Here is a 16,343-nt window from a genome sequence, read left to right on the forward strand (position 1 = left end):
AGTTGTGGATAGATATTCTTCAATGTCCTCTTCCCCTGTGTAAACATGTCTTTGTGTTCCTGTTGATCAATTCTTATGATGTTCTGGCTGTGTATAACAAATTGATTCTTTGCGAAAGGCTGGTTTTACAAGTAATATCTCTATACTGAGTTGTCTTTATATCAGCAGTGCTTTGATTATCTGCATCAGATTTGTCTTATAAGCAAGGTAATTACTTATGAGTAAAATGTTCTGTTTATTTTTTTGTTTTCATCGATGTCTGTAAGTAGTCTTTAGGACAATGTTACAAGAACTAGTCAAAACTAACTTGACATTCTTGGGGAATGGTGGATGTATGTTGAGCTGAGATTTGATGCAAAAATCGATGTGTATGTGAGTTATTCATGTATTCAAAATTGATTAATATTTTAAATTTACTACTGTATTAAGTACTCATGTATTGCATTTGATCTTCATCAGGTTGTTATTAATTATGTATGCCACTTAGAGTCATTACTATATCTGTTCACAAATGGTAGATATAATTACAACTGTAGATCTTTTTAACTGGAACATGACTTAACCAACTATTATGATTTTGTTGGAATTTCCAAAATATATTTATTCAAACTGGTGAATATTGCTGCTGTTTCTTCATGGAATACTATGTAATAAATATCTTATCTCTTATGCATATAAATTTAACAAAGTTTGATCCAAAATGATTTGCTAATAAGAATAACATGTTTGTATCAATACTGTCATTATCACCAGAATTATCACTTGATAATCAGTTAATCATTACTGATTCATATTTCGGTGTTTTGAAGAGTTTTTGTAAAATGACACTTTGCAGAATATGGTATATTTTATATAAACCATCATAAACATTTCTCTCAGCTTCACAGATGTTCAAATAGAGAAAGGTGAAAAAGACTGCAGCCAGCATCTTTTTGAAAATGCAGTCTGTGATGTAAATATTTGTGTATGATCTTGTTAGGGGTGATCTGGTTGTAGTGAAACCTAACATTGACAAAACAGCAAAGTCTTGCTGATGATATATTTACAGGATCAATTGGTAGTGACGATAAAAATATCAGTCTTACAACCGAATGCCTGTAGAACACATTTCAGTTAATCAAAAATTTTAATTTGTCATGAACAGTAATAGAGAAGCATAGTGATCTAAACATGTAGGATGTTGGTAAACATGAGACGGAGTTGAAGCAGACATGACTCTTTGACACACCAGCTGATGTCAACAATGGCTTTGTCACATTGTGGTAAATAGCACTGACTTTGGTAATCTGTCTTCTAGTCTTGGAACCATGATATGCTTCCTTATTAGTGTATTCAAAAGACTTCGATGCCAGTCTAGATTTTCATCTGGTAAAAAAATGTCCAATCTCTCGCTATTGTTTTCTTAATTTAAATTTAGCAATTTGTTTCTTTCAAAATCGTGTTATATTTTCAGAGGTTATGTGTTAGTCTTTGAGTTAAGTTGACCTGAAAGAATTTCCTGGCCGCCATTACCATATGAGTGTGCTGTTTCCTTGATGACTGCTCAAAGGTTGTTTTGTTTGATCTTCCAGTGTTTGTAGGGTGTTTTGGTCTATGTTATAAGTATGGTGGATTTATACAATTACTCAGTATAAACTGTCATAGCACAACTACTTACTCATGTAGAAATGTCAGCATTTATGGAAACATTATTCAATTTGAAGTGCAAATGTTGTATTGAGATGGAGAAAGGTGTTCTGTGATTGTGATTGAAACTACTTTCATGGTGACAAGCTGTCTTGTGAAATTGCACGCATTTCAACCCATGAATTCTTTCCATTCTCTGCATGATATTTTTGAAGTTGTATTTTTAAATCAAATTTTAAATATTTTTTCATCTTTGAATTGTATCCCTTTCAGATCAGAAAATGGTACTCTTCACAGCCATTGATTCAGTTAGCACCTTATTATGTAATGGACACAAATGGTTTGATGTAAGGAGCTTGAGGGGAATCACAGAATGGAGTATTTTTTCTGTATGGTTATTTTCAAGCCTTGTCACCAATATGTTTTACCATCATTGATAAGATACTGCCATGCTTCATTGAAACTAATTATCTTTGAAGTTATACAGATATTGATGTTAGCTCCAGGGCTGTGGTAAAATTTCAAACGTTACCCAATTTTATGAGACTATCAAAGAAGTGTGGTAAAGCATGGCAACATTCAACTGGTATAGGTTCCAACAGAAGATGTCTCTGGCTTCATATAAACCTAATTTTCTGCACATTTGTAGTTGGTATTGAGGGAGATAGTATCTTTGAAGACTGTCCCTGACTCCTGTGATGGTGGAGAGTTTATGCTTTGTTTATCAAGTAATCGACCACGCTTTGTGTCTCCAGAGAAAGTCGTGTGAAGGGTGGTCTTCGGTTGATGTCATGTGTTGGAATAATGCCAATCATCTGTGTACCACCCATTGTTCTCAGCTATTGTTTTAAGGTTCTCTAACACATATGCAAATCATTGCAATAATCTTTCAACATTTCGGCTATGTTCATTCAAGGTTCAACATGTATACAACTGATGGAAGTGAGACATGTGGAAACGATCATTTATCCATACTCACAAAAACAATGCTGCTACTCTGTTGTTGGATTTTACAGTTTTTTGGAGCTGCTCTCTTGGTTATATTTAGGTGATAATATATGTGACAGGTGCCCAGTGTTTATTTTTGCTTTGAATGTAGGCTTCATTGTTTGTGTTCCATTGTTCAAGTAAATATTGACGGTGATTTGTTACTTTTCCCTTTTTCTAAGTAAACAGTGGAATACGACAGGAAGTGTATGTCAATTTCCATCACATTTTTTTATAAAGCACCATGTTTACTTATTGTTATGATGAAAATATTTGGTAAGAAAAACTCAATGAATATGCAGCAATTTTACTGCAGCTTTTGTTTGTTTGATTTTTTGACATATTAAATTTCATTCAAGCGGCGTGGTTTGTTGTGAATTTGTTTACGAGAAAAATATTTTTTGTCTTTCGTTGTCATTGTTACCGCTTTTTATGAAAGTCATTGCAGAGAATTCTATTCAAAGAGTTTAATCCAGCAGGGGTAATCATAGGCAGATAATGAATCTGGAATTATGGGTAATTAGCTCTTTCATTGTTGTCATCTCAGTGATCCAAGCTTATTCCTCAAGCTTAAGTCTTCTAAAGCCAGGAGCAGGTTTTAATCACTCTTTCTCATTATAAACAATTTTCAATTTGTTTTATGGTAAGCCATCTTGTGAGGTAGATGACCCAACAATCTGGAATCACCCTTGATTTCGTCGCTCATGTGTTTATGCCAGGTCTAGGCCACATGGCGATCTATCTTGCATGGATTGTAAGTGTCTTGTATTGTACCACAAGTGATGGGAATGCACTATATGGGTAGTTTACCGGCTAATGCATTTTCTGATCAAAGCAAGTCAGGAGCTAACTAAGAGGTGCACTTCTTGATCAATATTGCCAGAGAAATTCACAGGTTTTGTATGTGCACTTTTCAAGGCCTCTTAGATCTTTATGGGCAGGCGATGGACCATGACGGTAAGCACATGTATTAAGAGCACACAACTTGCAAATTGTAAGTGAATAAAGGGGTCATGTGTCCACTGCACATCTTAGCTGAATGCAGTGTTAATGGTCAGAGAGAATGTGGAGGAGGTCTTCAGTTGTGGCTGTTGAGGTGGAAGGAAGAATCATGGCCTTTTGAGATGTGAGTAGAATATAAGTAAATTTTTTAAATTATGTATGTGAGCTTAGCTGCGGAACTCAGAATTTTTTAGAAAAGTATCTTATAATTGTGAAGAATCCAAATTGTAAGAAGATGAGGTTTGTTGTGTATGAAAGCTACATGTATGATCAGGCCTCAGCTCATATTAGATAGATGCTGATGGTGTTTAGTACTTTGAGAGTCAAGTAGGGTAGTCTTATGATTCAAATTTTCACTAGTCATACTGAAGACCTGGGTTTGATTCCCCACATGGGTTACGTTTCTGGTGTCCCCCACCATAATTACTGGCAGGATATTGCTAAAAGTGGCAAAGTACCATACTCACTCACCTGTACTTTTTTAGGATATCTGTATGCGGGTAACATAAAAACTAATGCAACATTTAGCAGTATTAACTCATTATGTGGATGAACATTTATTTTATTGACTTGCATACTGATTTTATGACTCAAACCCTTTGCTTTTGTTTTAACATGTTCTCCCAATCAGGAAAACAGTAGAAATGTTTTCATGGGTTTGTTTATTATTCAATACCAAAAGACATTAATTTTCTTAGAAAATCCCATGGCGTTTTCTTTTGTTTGTTTGATATTATTCCTTCCATGTCAGATACAAATTACAGTCAACATATCTTACCGGTCTGGTGATAATGTCTGTTACCATTGTTAATAATCAATTTACTAGCTTGACACCTTCGTAACAGAATATGGTGTTCTTGACCCCTGTCTGTGATCACAGAGTGAACAGTAGGCAATAACAGAAATGCCTTGACCACATGATGGGATATCTACTGGTCATCACTTGCCTTATTGGTCAGTGTTTCACAGGGTGGCCAGAACAGATTGATGTACACAGTAGGCTTGCTGGGAGTGGTCATTGCCGTGATCAAGCTTTTCCATACTACTTGGGGAACAACTAATAAGGATAAAAGTTAATGAATCTCCTGTGGTGAGAGCATGTTTAGAAGCAGTCATGCTGCATCAGGATGCTGGTAGAATAACTATCAACAAAAGTCGTTAATGGATCACCAGGAAGACTGCTGTTGATGTTTGTTGAACTTACTCATGTAGTATGTCATGGTAGTGGAATAATTCTTAAACAAATGTCAATAGTCTGTTGTATGGACTGTCCATAAATACAAACATCAATCAGTCTTGATCTGCCCAACAGTGTGTTATACCAGTGATTTTATACAATTGATTGGGCAGTTCCAACAATCAGTTTCAATCAATGATTGGTCCTTAAACTGTGAAGGCAATGATAAATGCCTCTTAGTATGAATTTATGATTATCAGTAAGAGCTACTAATAAATTATTGATGATGCACTGAAGAATTAATTTACATTATCCTGAAGTTATGACCTTTAAGTGGTCAGAAAGCCTGGTATTTTTGTTTGAAGGCAGAATACTGTTGTTTCTGCATTGAAATGGTTCTGTTCTCTAAAATCAGGATCCAAACAACTGTTTATTTACATATTGTTCATATATTCAACTGACCAAGTGACAATTTTATTATTATTTTTTTACTTCCTGCCTCCAAATTATTATAAAAAGATACCCCCACATGAAATATTAATTGTTTGTCTATTGTGTCTATTTTATTGTTTTTGTCACATGAAATCTTAAATGGTCTGCATGAAAATACTATTGGTTGAACAACAAATAATGTTTGGAGTAAATGATGTACACAAAAGCAATCATGTGATAGGCAAATAGGACACAGGTGTAGGCAAATTGTTATGGGATAGTCAATAGGGAGCATGTGCATTATAACCTGTGTGAAGTGCATTTGTCTACAGTTCAACTGACCACCTTAGATAAAGTAAATTACTAGGTAAATGGGTGCGATTGGTTGATTGCCCTTACAGCAGCTTTGATCTCAGCAGGCTGCAGTGGTTTGATTGGTCAGTGCGCCATGTGTAACAGATTTCACTGACCAATGTCCAGGGGCGGAGCCATACCATGTGATAATGATGAACACATGACCATTGTGGAGACTACAGCTGGGATGGATTACTATAAACTGCTAAACATTTAGGGAATGGACAGCAAATGTATGTGGTCAGTCAGTGGACAATGACCCAGTGTGTGGGTACATGTGATTTCAGGGGAGAGCACCGCTGAAACTGTAATTAATTGCAGGCAAGAATGTGGTGAAGGGTGCCTCCCGTTACACAAGCAGGAGATGGAATGCTAACTGACTAGCTCCTCCCCCTTTGGTAAGAAGCATGACTAGAAACAATGAAAGTCTTGCCTTGACTCAATGACAAGTGGCACTGAAGGTCTTGCAACTCAATGACCAGTGGAACAGCAGGAGGATTCTAGACAGACATATGACTAGTGGCAGTAGGGGTCTGGAGAGACTTGCTTAATACTTAAGCTGTCACTACAGTGGATATTTGAACGCACCTGCCACGTAGATGCACTTTTATGAAGATGAGGCTTGATGCAACTCTGTGCTATGCTGTAACATCAATAGTATCAGTACCAGCTTTGTGAGGAGTGTCAGTGTGTCTTCTACACATGATCTAGGTATGACTGATCCCTGATACGTATCAAGTCTTTGTGTTTATAAAGGATAGTATGTTAGTCTCATTTACAGGTAAGCACAAAAATGTTGTCTTTCCTTGACCAACTGCTGTTTATTAAGGAAGATCATGTTCTTATATCTCTTATCTCTTTTATAAGATAATGGTAACATTATTCATTGTAAGAGATCAGATCATAGCTTCATGACCAAGAGCGTGTTTCATATGTCAGTGATACTAATTCCGTTTGTTTCTAATGTTTGTTTGCTCAGAAGATATACAATCTAGTAGTATTTTGCCTTATGAAATGAAAGAGGGCCAGGCCTTGCTGAACAAATAACGAATTTGAAAGATAACCTGTGCATATGACAGGGATGCTCAAGACGTTGATATCTTTCCTTTGTGAAAAGTCAAGTGATGCTTATAAAGCATCTTCTGTTGCTATGGGATACATCATCGTTAACTTAGCCTTAATTACTTACGTATTGTGCACGTATATTGTCCATTGTATATAAAATGTTATTTTGCTCACATAGAAGATGAAGCCGGGAATATATCATGACATTTCCTAGACTCGGCAGCGCCCTGCTCGTACCAAAGGAACCTCTTTACTGCCCTATTGTTACGCTTAGGGAAGTAGTGCGCACATGTATTTATTTACAGCCACTTACGTTGGAGGGTTTCGTCATACTTGAGGGATCGTATTGTTCCCCCATAACATATGAGAGTGATCAAGAAGAATATCATTGTTGTCGATAACCTTTATACCTCAAGAGGGGGATATTCCCTTGTAAAACAGTCCACATACGTAGAGCAACAATCTGTCTAGAAATGTCTTGATTTGATTCTGGGTTCTGTTAAGTTTGTCGCCATATCAAAGAAACCGTTCACCATCACTTGCAGAACAAACCAACTTCATCAACTTTTGGCATTTCTGTAAACTTAAGTCTGCCTGCAACTTTAATGAGTTGTTCCTTGTTCATGTTTAAAGCTGAACGATATTTGATGTGACAGTAGTTTCTATGTAGCAAAGGCTTGTCAATACTTAATGGACTTTAATGAAATTATTTTTGACATTTATGTTAAATTTATATTGGCTCAAAATAATCATCAAATCTTTCATTTCTTTTGCAACATGATAAGGTAGAAAGTGTCCCCTTGTCTATGAAAGAGCTGTAGTTGAGTCCATTAATTCAGAATAGTCGTAACACAATTAGAATCAGTGTTACAGTTGAGATGTTGTAAATACTGTTTAATCTTTTGTTCAAGAAGTTTCATGAGGTTGTCGTTTACCATTAAAGTCAAGGTTAGAACTGAATGGATGACTGTTTTGTTATCTGGATGCAATGAGAAGTACTTGGCTGACAACTGCTTCAAATTATTGAAAACATTTATGACTGAAAGTAGGTATGGAACTGCAGCATTTAGCTGATATGGTTTAAAAGTTTTAGGAAATATGAATTATATGAAGTTTTGATTTCACTGAAACTCTTTAACTTTTCAGTGTTGATAAATAGAAGTATCCTTTTGAAAAACATCTTAATGCTAAATTATCCTTAAGCATACTTGTTTGGAGAATTAATATTTTTTAAACACTTACATATTTTCCATTATAGATAAGGTATATACTTTAGATAAAGATGTTTTGGTTAAACTTTACTAAGTGTTATTCTGGTTTGAAAATATTTCAAAGAATATTTAATGAATAGCTGTTTTATGTTTGAAAGTTTGTAATATCCCTGAGGGAAGTAGTATAACTTTATTCCTTTTTATCGCATTCTGTGTTCGCTGTTTGCCAAGTTGACAGGAGAAACATGTTTAGCGGGCATGTTGCATATTCCGATAGCTTCGGTGTATCTCATGTCAGTGTGTTGCGGTAAAGACCCGGGAGAGTGCCTAACGTTGAGATTAAAATGTGGAATCCATTCATATCCACCAGCTGAAATCTTGTTTAATGGCCACCATGTGGCTTGTGGAATGTTTTATAAGAACACAGCATAGAGCCATGATATTTTAATGTAATTTAAATTGCTCGCCAGTTGACAGGAAAGCCTCCCAAAAAATATGCTTCAGCCCAGTTCCTGGGAGCTGTGAGTCGACTTCTGTGTATTTCCTTTTGTGAACACTCTCAGATTTCACTTCATAATTTGGACATTTTTCTGCGACGACGTTGTACTAGGCAAGGTTACACGAAGTGGGAAATAACTGTACACTGAGACTCTGGACATGGGTGTTGTGCTGTTTGGTGACTACTCGTGACATATCGCCTCAAATGGGTGAGAAACTATGGCTTCCTTCAGGATTTGATGATTGATGTGAAAAAAATCTGTTGGTCTTCACTTCACCTGTGTGAACTCATTTCTGAGTTTGCTTGTACCATGTTATTTCAGGAGGTGAAATTACCTGACTTGCTTATCTTCATGTGCAGATTACGTCTGTCTGTATGCTGAGCGATGACTATGGTGCTGTTGTTGTCACTGTAGCATGTCCTGGAACGTAGATGAGCTGGAACACTAGCAGAATGCTGACATAACATGGCAGAACACAAGCAAATCCTTGTCCTGATTGTTAGGTGCCATTTTTATACCACTCTTAAACAGAGTCAAGTGCAAACTCTCTGATGTGTTTTGTGATGGGTTGACTCACAGTTACTTTCAAAGATAAATGGATGTTTGTCCTGTCGGAATATGTAGAATCAGCATTGTTTGTTATGCAAGAATTTATTGCTACTGAAAATGTTTTTCTCGGGGTTTTTTTTCCTTTAGAGCTGTGAGGATGGTGCAAACAGTGTGATAGTTTGTTCGATGGGTGATTACTACACTTGTTTTGTGTTGGCAGTTTGAGAACAAGTTTGACAAATCACTGTTTGTTTGTGATTTTGGCGTTATTATTTTCTGTTACATTAGTCTCTCTTCTGTCTGGAGAAGATGGAGCTGGTAAGGATATGGAAAGGCAAACCTAATTTCTCTTTGTTTGTTTTCACAATTAACAGTAATTATACAACAGTGTGTGTGTGTACCGTTAAGGGAGACATGTTCACAGCTGTGGGTAGTCTTAGCATGGCAAGTCTTAGTCTTAGGAGGCTAAGTATTAGTCTTTGCGGGGCAAGTGGTAGTCTTTGCAGATCAATAGTTAGTCTTAGCTAATCAAGTCACAGTGTGCCAACTCACTCAAGCTTTGTTATGTAGATCATTGTAATAGCGAATCTCATAGGAACGGATGCAATGTCGAAGTTATATTTGCTTTCAAATCTTACAATCAGACTTAAAAGGAACAGGACTTCTTTCACCTGGGAAATTCAGTGTTAAACATTTAATCAGTACTCGCTATCTGTGTGCAGGAGCTTCCATCAAATAAATCATAAAACAGGTTCTATGTTGATAATACACAAACTGTCTTCAGTCATGTTCATTATAAAGGATTCTTTTTAAAATGTGTTGAAATTATTGCTTGCTTTTCATCTTATAGTGATGTTCTGACTTCTGTATTGTTTTAGGAAATATGAAATGGCTAATGTTCAAAGAATTTATCAGTGTTAGATAAAACATTTCTCCAGAAAACGCTTGATGCTTTGGATCACATAATGATATTGTATTTATATTTGTGTTTCTTACGTCGTTTGTTTCCTATGACTTGACAGTTTGATTGAAGTTATCTTTACATGTGTTAAGTTAGACATCAATGGTAAATTCAGTATGATTCTTTATCAAATGTGCATTCATAAAATTTAGGTGCATTTATTTCATTTTGACATTTTAAATATCAGTTACATTTTGTCGACGAGCAAGTTTCACAGATTTGAATAAAGCGTTTGCATTGAAGAAATAAAATCTTCACCATGAAATGCCATAACTGAATTTCTCCCAAACTGACTGCCAAGCATTCATATTAACCCAATCAGTGTCAGTCAGATCTGAGTTGTACATAGTGAGTTAAGTTGTATGTACAGCTCTATGTGCACATGGCATGTATTGGGTTAAATGTGTCAGTGAAGTTTCTGCTGTTTATCTATTCATTGAGTTGTGTAATCAGATTATAGGATTAAGTCCACACTATCTAATCTCCTTCTGTCTGGACTCTGCTACAACAAGTGGACATTGGTCAACCTATCTGTGCTGTGGTCAATTAGTATCCATGCTGGCTTGGCATGCTGACCAATATGGCAAACAAACCAGGAAATTGGAGAATTACAGTTTAAAAGCCTCATCCCAGTGGTGGTAAATTGTCAGGAACTTTTACCAGCTGATGAACATGGGTAAATACTTAGGTTTCATTAATGACCTATTTAGCACTGTATTTGGTTTCTGCTGCTTTTGCTAATGCTGAGGATATAAACTGAGGGGGGTCGGAGCTTATAAGGAAAGAACTCCCTAGGGAGGATGTATGTTAGGAGAGAAGTAGCATCAAGGGACCCCACTCAAGAGGTTTATGTGACCTTAGGGGGTATTTAGGAAGTCTTTGAAAGGGGGATTAACAACTGACCAGCGGTCAGATGTTAGAGTAGCAGGCTGACCAATGTTGGAGGTAGTCATGTGGTGGAAAGAGGTGAAGCAGCTTACACCTGAGGCAGGTTAATTGGACAGGTGTGAGATAATTACAGGTGAAAGTGTCACAGTCTTTAATTAGTGGCCCTAGATGTTGGTCAAAATTGTAAATGGTTGGAGGCAGAAGTAATTGTGTAATTCCAGTTGATTTGTTTCATTGTGGAGACAAATGACAACCCTGTAAACGGAATGTGGATGTGTTTGTGATAATTAGGAACAGTTTGCACACTTCTCCAGTCCTGCTGTTGACTATCAGGGATATCACAAGCGTTGGTAACATGATATCTATTTCTTGTAATTTGGTTAAATTTTGGCAGTTCAGCAGCTTTCATTTTGGACAGGTTCAGGGTGTTTCCTGTCACAGAAGTAGAACTTGAGTAGAAACTGTTCGTTTAACCAAGTGTCATGATATTTACCCGAAGACTTACCATGCCTCTGCGTGTGAGCCATGCTGGTTATATAGTATATCCTGCTGTACTTGTCCACTCAAGTAGCACATGATAATTGGTCACATGTTGCGGAAAAACTGGCCATCTTGTTGTAGCCAACATGTCTGTACCAGTGTACTGGCTTCTTCTTTCAACCAGTCAACCTACAGCTTCAACCAGTTACTACCATTTCTCACAGTCTTCCCGATTTACCACAGTGTTCGTTATGACTTTAACTTAACCTAATTGTGCACTTGGGAACTGTAATCAATTAGAAACTTTTTTTCATGAAGTGAAATATGATATCTCCCTGAAGGAATGTCATTCTTCATTTGTCATGATGTAAACTTCTGATCTTTACAGAAATATGTTTCCATTTCATGAAAAGAATTTTAGCTTAAAATGTTGTCATGAGGGCAGTCATTGAATTTTGCCATTGTCTCTGATGTACATGAAAGTTTTGTGTTGAAAGTGATGGAGTGCTGAGATGTAGTTTTACTGATTTTGTGAAAGACAAGCTTTTCTAATTACACTGAATTTTTGGGGTAACCTTGGCAACCAAATTCTGATATTTTCTCTCAGCCAGGTAATTAGATAAGATTTTTTTCAAATGATGCTTCTAAGATTTTGTCTATCAATCAAAATGAGATTGGGCTGTTTTGAGTGATAGAGATGCGTGCATCTAATAGAGAGATGGGTGTACTTGTACGTGTTTACCAGATTTAGATAAGAGACATATGTTTTTGTAAGTGGGCTTTGCAGGATTTGAAGTGTGTTGTGTTGGGACTGGCACCGCAGCAACTTGACATGAGATTCTCCACAAGTGCTTTTCTCGCAAATACACAAATTACTCATCAGAATGTGTTTTTATTCATGTGCTCATGTAGAACTCAGAAAATAAAATCTGTTTGAAGAGCTTCAAAGGGAGGCAAGTTGGAAGTGGCCTTGCTGAGAAAATGACTGCAATAATTGCCACCAAGTCTATGTTAAGTGGCAACCACTTGGATCACAGTAATGGTATAACTGCCTTCTTTCTGCTTTCAGATTATGTGACATGCTCACTCTTGCTACTTTCAAATACATGTGAGGAAACTGAAAAGAGAAGACATCAAAAATGGAGAATTGATGGTGCAAGGTATTAATCCGGAACACGTGTGCAGAGGATGAGAAAGAAGCAAGATGTCAACTAAGATGGGCGTTAAGATTGCCGCGATGTCCTTAGTTCTGGGACTCTGCGGCCATCTTGTTTGTGGGGTGTATTTGGGCCGTCATCTAACACACATGGCTATTGACAATGAGACAGGTATTGTTTACGTGGGTGGGGTCAATCGTATTTATCAATTGGACTCTGAGTTGACGTTGATGGTTGAAGCCGAAACTGGTCCGAGGAATGATAGTCCCAACTGTGCTCCCCCTCCCGATTCCTGCTCCTATGAAAAACATGAAACTTCGAACTTCAACAAAATATTACTGATTGATCGGAGCAGGAACAAGCTTGTCACTTGTGGCAGTGTGTACCAAGGGGCATGCGAAACGAGGAATTTAATCAATGTATCAAAAGTTAAGGAATTTTATGATGGCGACCAAGTGACTGATTATGCTGTTGCTGCCAATGAACCCAATGCATCGACAGTTGCCTTTGTTGCTCCAGGTCCACCACCAACCAATCATGATGTTCTCTATGTAGGGACCACCTTTACAGGACGAACCCGTGAAGATCGTATCTACAGAGACGAAGTGCCTGCCATTAGCAGTCGTAGTTTACGGAAGGACAAATTCTCCCTAGCTGCAGTAACAAATGCTCTACAAGGTCGATCGTCTTCAATTTATCTGAAAAGAGAAATCAGTCCTGTGTATCGAATCAAATATGTCTCCGGTTTCAGTTCAGGGAACTTTAGTTATTTTCTAACTGTTCAGCGGGATTCACTTGATGACAACCGGATGACCAAAAATGTGTCCAAAATTATTCAGCTGTGTCAGAAAGATCCTAATTTCTTCTCCTATGCTGATGTGCCATTGAAATGTGAGCATAATGGTGTGGATTATAATGAGATTCACACATCTACTGTGATAAAACCTGCATCTGAACTACGCGATTCTCTCTACCTGGGCGAAGATGATGAGATTCTCATCGGACTCTTCTCTCGATACAACGAGGACATGGACCGAACGGATGCTGCCATCTGTGTGTATCCCATGAAGGATGTGCGTGCTAAAATTCTGGAAAATATTAAATTGTGTCACCAAGGCAACACGTCAGTGAGTGGGGGTGGATACCTAAGAGTTGGTCCCCGTGGCAACTGCAACCAGCAGGTAAGAAAAGTATCATTTCTTTCCACCTTTGCAAGGCACCACTGTTGCTCAGTATACAAACATGGGCTGTTTGTCAATCTTCACAAATAGGTCAAACATGTACATATCATCAATATTGACTGTAAAACTCAGGTATTGGGGAATATTCTTCCAACTAAAATACCCCCAAACTATTCATGCTGCCTGACTATTTTTGTTCAGCATATGAATTGCCTGAAACCAAAATAAGACCTTGAAAATGCAATTGTCCAACATGAATGGACAGAATACTAGTATACCCCCAAATATCTTCAATCCTTGACTAGTTTTGTTCAGTGTTTGAATAGCCCACAGGCATGAAAAACCCTTCAAAATACAATGGTGAAGCATTAATGAACAATCATATATTACACAGACATTAACGTGAGCAGTGAATTAAAGTCACAAGAGGGGAATCATTACATTTGTTTGATTTCTTTTTCTCATTTATAACTCCATTATAGAACAACCGGGAAGCGATAAAACCAAGACATTGTGAATTGTGCAGTAATGAAAACCACACTCAAGTAACAGCTGGTTTCAGGAAAGTAGTACCTTGATTGTGTGCTGGTTGTTACTGTGGATGTAAATGAGCAAGCTGATGAAACAAATCAAAGGAATAGGGATGTTACCCTGTGACGAGGAAACGTCCATGTGAAATAGATGAAATCAATACTTGAAACAGAGTTGCGAGTAGACGTCTGATGTTGTTGCTGTCGATGCAGCAGGTGAAGACGTAATGGACGTGCTTTGTCACCTGGCTGTTGGTTAAAGGAAGGAGAGGATAAATTGTTCAACTAGGAAAAATAATCCATGGGAATTAAATTTTGGAAAATATTTTATATGTTTTGTTCTGTTCTAATATCGGCTGGATTTGACTTAATGTAAAATATTGGATCCTTCAAGTTAAAAATTAGAATTGATGAAAATAATTCCATTGGAAGCAAGGCAGTATTGGGTTGACTTAATACAAATTTGTAAAAAAATTAATTGAAACATGTTTGTATATATTTGAGATCTCAGATGCAATCAATTTTTAGCACAAAGATTCCATTCATCTAATATTACAGAAACATCAGAGAAAATAGCATTGAAAATGGTCTGAGTGGTTCACTGTAAACTGATGCTGACACCAGGTGTTCACATAGAGGGTATGCATGTCTCAAGAGTCGGAATACCTCATCTTTAAGCATAAGGCATCACACATGCTTTGGACTTAATCTCAAGGTAGATAAGTCACTCTGGGATCCAAATGTTCTTTCTGACACCCCCAAATTTATTACTGAGATTCCCATAGCAAGATCAAGATGGATCCCTGTTAGAAATATTTCTATCACTTTACTGAACTTAGGCCATGAGGTAGCCCAGTGGTTCAAGCATTGCCTCATCACGCCAAGGCCTGGGTTAAATTCTCCACATGGGTACAATGAGTGAAGCCCATTTCTGATGTCATCTGGCATGCTGCTGCTGGAATATTGTTAAAAAACAGCATGAAACTAACTCACTCACTTTACTGAATTTGCTTGCCCTTTTGTATTAATCATTGAACTGATTGCTTGAAATTATCCGTGATTTCATCTATTTCTTGTATTAATTAAATATTACTGTGAAATAAATTATTGAAATGTGTAATTAATGTTGTACGCAGCTTCAGAACAATGCACAAAGTAGTTTAGGGGCAGTGGGTGGCCATGTGGTAAAAGAGCTGCATTGTCTTGTCTATGGCCCAAGTTCAGTTCTCCATGTGGGTGGTGTAGTGAAAGGGGTTATCTCCTGTGGTTATATGGCTTGATCAGTGGTATAATCAATAAAACGCTGCATGCTCATTTTTCTGTTACTGCACCTGAGCAATTAAGCATCTGCATGGGTGCATGGTAATTCATATAATTTAATAATGGCTTCCTTCCTGTCCTTTGTCTTTTTAATACATTAAAACTAGAATGACGATGATGATGATGATGATGATGATGATGATGATGATCCATACACTTCAAGAATATGGGTGGTTTGTCCAGTAAGATGCCACAAATTAATTCACAGAGTTATATCCCTTTGAAATACCAGGAACCTATGATCATGGTTCTCCATGATTGTGTATAGGTTTGTCAGTATATGTTAATGATGAATGTTTTCAAGGAATTAGTATGCATCAGTGACCTACTATATTTATAACTTCCTTACTTATGCTGTCATGAGTGGGCATGTCCAAGAAAGTTAACTGATGATGGAACTGGATAATGTTACTTTTAAACAGAGTAAATTAGAAAATTGAAAAAAAATTAATATGGTCATATGCTTAGGACACAGATAAGAAATTTTAAGACTAGAGCATATTCTGGAGGGTAGATGCGGATTCAAACTCCGACGCTGGAGTAGCCAAATGGTTAAAGCATTTACTTGTCACACTTAGACATGAGTTTGCTTCTCTGCATGAGTACAATGAGTGAAGCCCATTTTGGATATCTCATGCCATGATACTGGTGGAATATTGCTAAAGTGGCCTACAACTACACTCACTCACCAACATCACAAATAAAGCTGGCTGTCACCAGAAAACCCAAGTAAAACATTGTAATGGAAAGCAATCCCCAGAATGAAATAATGGTATTGGTAGTTTCATGGCATCAACATGAAGGCTTAAATGTCTCTCTTAAACCACCAGAGATATTAGAATACGGAACCAGATAAAGGGTTTTGTCGGCTGTTCCTGTCAACTTCCAGTTGACGGCAGAAGTAGTAACGAGACTGTTTGCAC

At 37.2% G+C, this 16,343-nt stretch overlaps 1 protein-coding gene across 6 annotated transcripts in view; it reads left to right on the forward strand.

The window, feature by feature from the left end:
• The window catches only part of LOC137296902 (plexin-B-like), a 256,296-nt gene that overhangs the window by 178,715 nt on the left and 61,238 nt on the right, over positions 1 to 16,343 (forward strand). For 5 of the 6 annotated variants that reach the window (XM_067828790.1, XM_067828789.1, XM_067828794.1 and 2 more), the window contains one exon: positions 12,302 to 13,570. In XM_067828790.1, the coding sequence (XP_067684891.1) occupies positions 12,437 to 13,570 (1,134 nt within the window). In that variant the 5' untranslated portion in view covers positions 12,302 to 12,436. Of the gene's footprint in view, positions 1 to 3,709; positions 3,740 to 12,301; positions 13,571 to 16,343 lie in introns of those variants that run through there. The other variant, XM_067828793.1, reaches the window with a different exon arrangement.

This window comes from Haliotis asinina, chromosome 9 (assembly GCF_037392515.1).
Source record: "Haliotis asinina isolate JCU_RB_2024 chromosome 9, JCU_Hal_asi_v2, whole genome shotgun sequence".
In the NCBI taxonomy this organism is placed as follows: Eukaryota; Metazoa; Mollusca; class Gastropoda; order Lepetellida; family Haliotidae; genus Haliotis; species Haliotis asinina.